The sequence below is a fragment of the Scylla paramamosain genome, chromosome 7 (assembly GCF_035594125.1).
Source record: "Scylla paramamosain isolate STU-SP2022 chromosome 7, ASM3559412v1, whole genome shotgun sequence".
Classification (NCBI taxonomy): Eukaryota; Metazoa; Arthropoda; class Malacostraca; order Decapoda; family Portunidae; genus Scylla; species Scylla paramamosain.
Genome location: NC_087157.1, coordinates 7,435,001 through 7,445,000, shown reverse-complemented (window position 1 = coordinate 7,445,000; position 10,000 = coordinate 7,435,001). Strand labels below are relative to the sequence as shown.

At 40.8% G+C, this 10,000-nt stretch overlaps 1 protein-coding gene across 3 annotated transcripts in view; it reads left to right on the top strand.

Annotated features, from left to right (window-relative positions):
- LOC135101968 (allantoinase-like) overlaps window positions 1-3,538 on the top strand; it is a 14,317-nt gene extending 10,779 nt beyond the window's left edge. For all 3 annotated transcript variants that reach the window (XM_064006484.1, XM_064006482.1, XM_064006483.1), the window contains exons 8-12: window positions 281-466; window positions 1,005-1,143; window positions 1,340-1,512; window positions 2,308-2,340; window positions 2,691-3,538. In XM_064006484.1, the coding sequence (XP_063862554.1) occupies window positions 281-466; window positions 1,005-1,143; window positions 1,340-1,512; window positions 2,308-2,340; window positions 2,691-2,858 (699 nt within the window). In that variant the 3' untranslated portion in view covers window positions 2,859-3,538. The remainder of the gene's footprint in view (window positions 1-280; window positions 467-1,004; window positions 1,144-1,339; window positions 1,513-2,307; window positions 2,341-2,690) is intronic.
- The last annotated feature ends 6,462 nt before the right edge of the window (window positions 3,539-10,000 follow it).

The following is a 10,000-nucleotide window of genomic DNA, read 5'->3' as shown; positions in this document are numbered from 1 at the left end:
AAATGAGAAATTTGCATACAACTTTTTAGGGTATAACTTTAAAAGCTTTCTCTTGCTTCGTCCATTCATTTGTTTATTCTCTATAATTTTTTAAAAATTGTTTTTCATCTTATTCAATTAAAATGCTTTGTCATCAGTCATCTTATTGTTTATCTTTTTATTTTTTCTTCCTTCCTTCCTTCCTTCCTTCCTTCCTTCTTTCCTTCTTTCCTTCCTTTATTTCTATCTTTCTTTCTCTCTTCTCCTTTCACTCCTTTACTCCTTCCTCTCCTCCTCCCAGGTTCGGTGTCACATCGTTCACCTGTCCGCTAGCAACGCCCTTCCTCTGATCCGCGAGGCGCAGGCAAGGGGCGTCCCGTTGAGCGTCGAGACTTGCCACCACTACCTCACCTTCGCCGCTGAGGACATCCCGGACAAGGCCACACAGTACAAGTGTTGCCCGCCCATCAGGGAGGCCGACAACAGGGTGAGGGGAAAGGAGAGCATTCGTCAGTGTCTGGAGCGATGTTCGAAGTCTCAAAGAAGCTTGTTGATAATTGCTAACTTGTGTGAAACTTGTTACCATTATCAGGAATGATGTACATAACTTGTTCATTGTTATTTGGGATGAAAGCTGCTATCATTGGGTGGAAATGACTGATATAGGTACCACGTCTCTGAGACTATTTTAGGTATTAGTTTTCATCGTTACTGGAGATGAAAACTGTTATCGTCGACTAAAGATTACATAAGAAGTCAGTTAAAAAGTCTTGTTTTTCATTGTTATTGTTATCGCAATTGAAAACCACTATTGCTATCTGCAAGTCATGTACGAGTCTTATGAGTCTGAATAATAATAACAACAATAATACTAATGATAATAATAGTAATAATAATAATAAAGAGAGAGAGAGAGAGAGAGAGAGAGAGAGAGAGAGAGAGAGTTACTGAGTGTAGGTATGAAAACGACACCAACAACAAAGATAATAGCAGCAGCACATTCATGGTTGCAATCCTTCCTTCAGGAGCTGCTGTGGGAGGCGGTGAGGGACGGCACCATCCAGCAGGTGGTGAGCGACCATTCCCCATGCACGCCCGACCTCAAACTCCCTGGACAGATGCACTTCATGGAGGCGTGGGGCGGCATCTCCTCCTTGCAGTTCGGTAAGGGAGGCAACACACACACAAACTACATGACTGAATGACTGACTGATTGGCGTCTTAACAACAAAGTCACATGGCACGGCAAAGTTACATACAAACAACATAGAAGAAAATAAACCAGGAAACAGAAGCAGGAACATACGGAGCTCAACCTGGGAAAGCCTTTTAACCATGAACTTCTCCTGGGCTCCTGCAGGTCTGTCACTGTTTTGGAGTGGGGCACGGGATCGAGGGTTCACTCTGCAGGACGTGGTGAGGTACATGTCAGAGACGCCGGCCAAACAGGCATCCCTCCATCACCGTAAGGGTGCGCTGAAGGTGGGCCATGACGCGGACTTCGTCATCTGGAATCCCAACGAGACTTTCAAGGTGAGGTATAAGGAGAAAAAAAAGGTAGAATATAAAGAATAGTAGAATATAAAGAATAATGTCAGTTAACGGAGCCTGAATATGGTCGTAGGTGTTTGCATGGCTATTTGGGAACTAATTGTAAATGACTGACTGTTTGGAGGGGAATGAATATTAGGAAGAGGAAGAAGGGAAACAATAATGTGGGAGTTATTAGCGCGCGATAATTGGGGGAGGAAGAGAAAGAGAAAGAGGAAGAGGAGAAAGAAGCGAAAAAAATAAGGGGGCTAATAAAGGTGCAATAGTTTGGAGAGAGAGAGAGAGAGAGAGAGAGAGAGAGAGAGAGAGAGAGAGAGAGAGAGAGAGAGAGGATAAACAATAGAATGAGGGGGAAAGAGAGGATGAGGAAGTGGAGTTATTAATGTGCGATAATTTGGAGGAAGAGGAGGAAGAAAAGATGAAAATGAGCTAAAAGAGTCCAAACAACTAAATAACTTAGTCTTAATTTACGGACTGTTATCATCTGCTATTTATTCAATTTCGAAGCTTATAAGAATAAATAATAACATAGTACAGAAAAGTAAAATATTCAGTCAGCCAGTGTATTATATATAGCTGTTTGTATAGTTTGTATATAAATTAATGGTTTGCTATTTCTTTTTCTTTTTGTGTTTCTATCTTTGTTCCCGTTACGAATATATTGCTTTGTATCTCTCTCTCTCTCTCTCTCTCTCTCTCTCTCTCTCTCTCTCTCTCTCTCTCTCTCTCTCTCTCTCTGTGTGTAAGATCATTAATTTCCTTCTCTGTCCCCTTCAGGTAGAGGAGAACGCCATACAGCACAAAAATAAGGTAAGTGTGTGTGTGTGTGTGTGTGTGTGTGTGTGTGTGTGTGTGTGTGTGTTATCAATGATAGTTGATAAATTTTTTTGGTAATTGATTTGCGCTTTTATCAGATCTTACTGGAATATTTCTGTGGCATAGTAGTATCAGTATTAGTATTAGTATTAATAATAATATTATTATTATTACTATTGCTATTATTATTATTATTATTATTATTATTATTATTATTATTATTATTATTATTATTATTATTATTATTGTTGTTGCAGCAGCAGTGGCAAGAGCAATAGCAAAAGCAATAACAACAGTATATGTATGTATATATGTATGTATGTATGCCTGTTTCCTCCACACAGGTGACACCGTACCTGGGGCGGGTGTTGCAAGGCCGTGTGTACCGCACCGTGCTGAGGGGCCGCGTGGTGTATCAGGAGGGCACCTTCTGCAGCGAGAATCCCCAAGGAACCTTCGTGTTCGCCAGCACTATGTCCACGCCTCAGACAATCATCAATGCCAATCTTTAGATACCACGCCCCTTCGAGAGATCCACAGCCTGCTCACAATAGGCCATTTATGTATTTATTTATTTATTTATTTATTTTTTATTTTTTTTTATGTAAAAGGGGCATTGGCCAAGAGCAATAAAAAAGGAAGAAGAAGAAGTAGAAGAAGAAAGAGCTACTGAGGTGCCAGTCCGTAAAGAAAAAAAAAATGATTATCCAGAATTGGAGGTCTTGAAATCGTTACTTCTGATTTCCCTGAAGGTCTCGTACGGTGTGTCCCCTATGTTGCCTGGTCTCATATTCCTCCCTCCATCACTTAGTCAATCAGTCTCTATGGTGTCCCGCACCAAGACTCCCTAAATGCATTGAAAACGCCTTTTGTAATTCACGAAAGCTTGTGTTTATGATTCCTAGGATAAATTGTTTGATGCTGTTGAAAGTTCAAGATGAAGAAGCTGCTTTCTCAAAATGTTTGAGTCGAGTTTAACAAAAAGAAACATAAGATACATAAGAAAACAAGGGAAGCTTCAAGAAACGAAAATCATGTACCTGAGTTTATGGTAAATGCATTGGTGAAGGGATTGCTCATACATGTATTACTCTACGTACTTTATGATAGTAACTAAACCGGAAAGGTTCACTATATCTCTTTGCCATTGTATTAAATAATAAATACATATACTGTTTTGAGTTTTGGAGAATACTTTGTCTTCTTGTCCACAGGACGTAAAGACGTGAACTCAGCTGTAGGTATTAATTAATGCTTACGGAGCCATCATACGCCAAAATTAGGATTATATTCTGAAACACTTATGCGCCGCGCCTCCACTACATTGAAAAGGCTCTACTTGAAGTTACATGTGTTTCTAAGGATGTTTTTATGGCTTTTGAAAAACAAAACAAAACAAAAAACAAACACCTGGTGAGAGAGCAAAGCGTTTTTAAATACGAGCCATAGCCTTGCAAATATATAAACAATCCAAAGCTATATGCTTTGTCTCTATTTTGTGCCCCTACTAACTTAATATTCTTGTCCCAGGGAGATATTAACGTAGGGGCGGGGGAATCTGAAATGCATTGTCATTTTTTCTCTGAAGCTACACTTCCTTTAAGAGATAAAAAAGTTACGGAACTGTGTAAAAAAAAAACAAAATAAGTGGGATGTCGAAAATTCACTGCCAAAATCCCGTATAGCTTACCTAGTTGTGAGGAGTTTGGCCTTATTTCTGTATTACGATCCTACAAAAAGTTAAACGAAGGTTTTGATGAATCGAGGTGTAACATACTTGGCGACACTGCGTACGGTTATATTCTCAAAGACATTAGCTCTTGTACAATCTCCTGCTCGGGATGGCAGTGAGTGCAAACTATCGACAAGTTTCCATTCATAGATTAAGGATCAGATATATAGATAGATAGGTAAATTAAGACATGATGTATGTATCTGCTAATCTATCTTTTACCAAAGAGTAACTAAATATTACACGCAATATGAGGGAAGTATGTCAATATGCGCATGATAATTACCATGATCCAGCCACCTTCCAGGGATTCGAACTCTGTTTTGTTTTCTTGCTGTTATATTCTCACCTCGCACATCACTTTTCCAATTGAATCAACAAACAAAATAAACCATTATAAAGATGACAGATAAAAGAAAAGAGAAAAAGAAAAACGATAAGTAAGGACGAAACTCAAGTAGGCTAGAGGATTGAAAACGAACACAGTGAAGCGTTTCGAGTGTGACTGCTACGTGTGTGTCGTGTCTGTCGTGTTTACTTATCTTTTTCCCCTTATACTTCACTGCCATATAATTACCGTCCGTTTAGTGGTGAAATAAGAAGAGTACGTTAGCTGGAATACTGTGCAGAGATTGAAAGTGACGCGGGAAAGCCAGGAAGGAGGGAGTGTTAAGTATAGTTACCTTGTTTAATCTGCTGTTACCACCGGTGTTGTGTCTGTGAGTGTCCGGCTGTACAGAGCTGCCCGGGCTTTGTGTACAAACAAAAGGGGGACGGCTACATACAGTGATCCGTGTATACAGATGTTCGCCTATTCATGGATGTCCGGCCATTGTTTTAATTTTTTCATAAATCCAATACACCGCTATATTTTGAAAAAAAAAAAAGTGTATACATCGTTATATTGTGTATGAAGTGTAGTCAGGAATCATTAGGTAGCCTTTATGCAGTGATCAAAATTACATTACGCAATTATATAGCTTTGTTCACTTGGTTTGACGATCATAGCTCTTACTATAAAAATACAATTTTTGTCATATATTAGGAGTTAGTCTGTAGTAATTACTGTTGTAAGATATTCTCTTGGTACATTATAACATGTCTTTCTCAGCCAAGGGCTCAAAGAAACCATCAGTTCTTCCTTAAATAAACTTTTCTTATCTCGGAACAATTTCCCCTTTTTCTCCTCCCAAGATAACTGAGAGTCCCCAGTTCTTGATGTAACATTTCCTTCTTATCTAATTCATCCCTAAATGGGGCTAGTCTTCTCCGAAAATCTTCAGCCATGTTGACACTCGGACGCCTACAGATAGTTTTGTTTATCAACAAGTCTTTGTTTGTATACAATTGCTTCTGAGCATGCTCAGTTCACGGAAGGACGCTTGCATAATAGCCGGACACTTACGAACACGACACCGGTGGTCGCCTGCACCTCCACCTTCCCTCCCCGGCCCGCCTCCTTACTTGGACTCTCTTCTGCGGTACATGTGAGTAAAATTATGTGATTGTAGTGGTATTATTGAAGAGATGCAAGCCTTCTTTTCGGTAAATATTCAGACCCAGACGTAATCAACATATTAGCCAAAACAAGTAAAAAGAAGACAAAGAAAAAAAAAATCGAGTTATTCTAAGGTCTCGCTCTCTTCTCTCTTATCCTTTAATGTTTCCACTCGTGTCTGTCTCATCCTTGTTCGCCGTCACTCTGGTAAATAAAGCTGGCACTCGCAAGTGTAAATAAAATCCTTCAAACGGAGAGAGAGAGAGAGAGAGAGAGAGAGAGAGAGAGAGAGAGAGAGAGAGAGAGAGAGAGAGAGAGAGAGAGAGAGAGAACGGTTTCTTACTTGAAGCTTTTACTTGCACTTCCCTCAGACACTCACTACTGCTCTTCACTGACACAGCTGACTGGCTCAGATAGACAAATGAATTTATTGACCACAGAATCACATATGAAAAATGTGCTTAACCACTATATGGTCCAAATGAAAATACTTAAAACTTACAAAACTTAACAAACAAGAAAAGACGATAAATAAATAAGATAAATAACAAGATAGATAAAATAATTGATAAAATAAATAAGATTAGTGAAATATAAAATGAAATGCAATAAAACAATATAATACAATAAACGAAAATAAAGCTTAAACATTAATAAGATCACATGTGGCGTGCTCCTCATGTCGTCTTTCATTCACACTTGCTTTGCGATGTATTGTGTCAGCGCATCCTGTGAACCGCATACATCAAGACTTTTCATTTAAATATTCTTTTCGCGTCTTAGTTTGCTCGAAAAATTCCTGTGTAGCCTTTCTTTTCAAGGTTAAACACGTGGTGTAGACGGGTCTCTCCTCCACCATCCCCCCCACCACCACCACCACCGTTGCCGCCTCGCCATTATGCAAACAAACACTCCGCCATGCCAATATCGCGGATTAGGTGGCGAAACATTGCACCTCTTCATATTTTCTTGTTACATAACCTAGCCCAAGATACCCAACATTAACAAACGTCACTATTTATAGCCTATATCTCCGCGGGGGCTTTCCTCGCAGCCTGGCGCGTAGCCTACGACCCCCCGGCCTATAAAAATAGTTCATGAATTTGTCAGCTTGTTGAGAGATTTTCTCATCACTGCGGTATAAAAGGACATGATTGTGTATATTAGGTGTGTATTTGCCATGATTGTGTGTGGTTTACGGGTGTGTAATAGCCATAACTGTGTGTATTTTGTGTGTGTGTGTGTGTGTGCGTGTGTATTAGCCATGATTGTGTGTATTTTGTGTATATATGGGTAGTGTGGCGTGTTGCTGATAAACATCTGCTGGGCGTTCCCTTGTCTTGCTCCTTGTCTTGTGCTTTGTTTATCATGTACTCTTACCTTATCTCGTTATATCAGTTGTTTGGTGGCTTATGTTTCACTCTGCTCGTTGATGAGGATGAGGACATGGTGTTAACGTACTAAGTCCTTGCTCCTTGTCTTGCACCTTTTGTTTATTGCATATGGTGTACATGGTGCCTTCTGTATTATCCTGCGCTCGTTGCTTCTTGTATTGCTGTCTCGTCTTGCCTCACCTTATCCTTATTTTGCTCCGTATATTGCCTCTTGTCTCGCCTCTTTTATTACCGCTTGCACCTTGTCCCTTATATTATCCTGTGGTCGTTACTTCTTGTACTGGTGTCTCTTCCTGCCTTCCTTTACACTTATTTCTCTCCTTGCAGTATCTCTTGTCTAGTGTCTTTTATTACCACCTGCACGGTCCCTTGTAGTGTCCGGAGGTGAGGTTCATTAATATTTTTTGTGAAGAAGTTAAATTTCAGTTCAGAATAAAACTTGAATTAATCACTTCTAATTTATTTAGTCTCAATTATTAAAAAATATATCCTCAAATCCAATGAAATTCCAATTCACGGATTATTAAAATAGATTCCAATTCAATTCCATCTCTTATCTCGTGGATGGGAAGGGCGGGGGTGTTGGAGATGAGCGCGTGGGGAAGGATGTGGCCAGCTAATGTTGTGGTGGGGGCGGGAGGGTGTGGAGGCGAGGGCGTGCAGGGGAGGTGAAGGGTGTCGAGATGGGGGTGTGGAGAAGAGTTGTGTGGAGGTTGGGGTGTGGAGGGGAGGAGGATGATGGAGCGTGCTCGTCCATCACCGCCAGCCCCCCGACGCGTCAGTCTGCCATCATGTTTTGTCGCCAACCTTGGAGATTTTGTCTGAATCACTGCGTTTGGTAGGGATTCGCTGTGTGTGTGTGTGTGTGTGTGTGTGTGTGTGTGTGTGTGTGTGTGTGTGTGTGTGTGTGTGTGTGTGTGTGTGTGTGTGTGTGTTAGTACCAACTTCTATTTTTATAGGAATGAGCCATGATTGATGAATGAGTCCTGTCTTGGTGCTGTTTTTATCATATTTTGTACTTTAAAATTACCTAAATTTTCTTAAGATTGTTTTTTTCAAACACAATCTCTCCCGGTAACATATTTCAGTGATTCGTTATCCCTGGTTTGTGTATGTGTATGTGTGTGTGTGTGTGTGTGTGTGTGTGTGTGTGTGTGTGTGTGTGTGTGTGTGTGTGTGTGTGTGTGTGTGCGTGTGCGCGCGCGCGCCTGCGTGCATGCATGCTTGCGTGCTTGCGTGCCTGTGTGTGTGTGTGTGTGTGTGTGTGTGTGTGTGTGTGTGTGTGTGTGTGTGTGTGTGCGCGCGCCTGCGTGCATGCATGCGTGTGTGTGTGTGTGTGTGTGTGTGTGTGTGTGTGTGTGTGTGTGTGTGTGTGTGTGTGTGTGTGTGTGTGCGCGCGCGCGCCTGCGTGCATGTATGCTTGCGTGCTTGCGTGCCTGCGTGTATGTGTGTGTATGTGTGGTTATATTGGGAATCACACTAACTGAACGGGAAACAGAGCATGAAACTTGGAACATGGACACATAATATTATCAATCCCCATCAAGCCAGTCATCACAACCAGGGCATAAAGAAGACCAAGAACTCCAGTCAGTCGTGCAAGGCGCCGACACCCCACCACCACCACCTCGAGGCAGAAATAGACTGGACCATCATCTCGAACTGGGTGACCTCAAAAGCTAGACACAGCAATGCGATGGTTGCTTCCTTGCTTCCATGTCGCGTCACTATGCGCTCTAGACGAACCAAGGACTAAGGACCGTAATCTTAAACATTTCGGCGTCTTTCTTCTACTAATTTGAACACACCCTAATGGAAGTCACTGTTTCTGAGGGTGTTTTCATGATTCAGTTAATAGTTTAGTAAATGTTTTGAGTCGCCATTGGGAGAAATATCACTAAGAAGCTGACGAATTATCTCTGCGGCCTTTGAAAATGTTCCATATGAGAAACACAGCTTTTCAAAATACAAATTCAGATTAGAGAGAGAGAGAGAGAGAGAGAGAGAGAGAGAGAGAGAGAGAGAGAGAGAGAGTGCATAAAACGATGAAGTCGCTCACATGAGAAAAATGCATGAAGATGTATTGTTAGCTACGAGTATATACCGCCACCTCCACCACCACTACCATCATTCTTTAGCATCACCATTCACTCTCTCTCTCTCTCTCTCTCTCTCTCTCTCTCTCTCTCACTGGCAAAGAATGTGGGCTTGTCTCATACCTAGTAAAAGAAAATTTCGAGATAATATTCCACGCTCATTAGCAGAAGGGTCGATGATGCAATGTTTAAACCACTCTCCTTTCTCTCTCTCTCTCTCTCTCTCTCTCTCTCTCTCTCTCTCTCTCTCTCTCTCTCTCTCTCTCTCTCTCTCTCTCTCAAGATAGCGATAATTTACGAGGCCTCACATCGCTTTTATCTCAGAAAGGATGACCGCACCATGATAAGACAGCCTGGTCTTCCCTTCCTCTCCTCTCCTCTCCTCTCATCCCCTCACTCATTCTCTCTTTTCCTCACTCTTTCCCTCTTTCGCCCATTTCTCGCGCTTCTTAGTCGAGGACATAGAGAGGAAATAGGTTAGTAAAGTAACAGATAGACAATCAGGTAGACAAAGCAAGCGAGACTGATTGTCAACCTTCCTTACTATCTCAGACTTCATCTCTTTCTTCTTATCTTTCTTCTCCCATTTCTATTATTTTTTCACTATTGTTTATATATATATATATATATATATATATATATATATATATATATATATATATATATATATATATATATATATATATATATATATATATATATATATATATATATACTTTTTACTGCTTCTTCTTTTCTTTTCTCCGTCCCTTTATTCTATCGTTCTTCATCATTCTCCTTTTTTCCTTGACTTTTTCGTTCTTCTCTTCTTCCTACCTCAGTGATTCTTCTCTCTCTCTCTCTCTCTCTCTCTCTCTCTCTCTCTCTCTCTCTCTCTCTCTCTCTCTCTCTCTCTCTCGTTTTTCTTTCGTTCCTTCCCTACATTTCACAAATT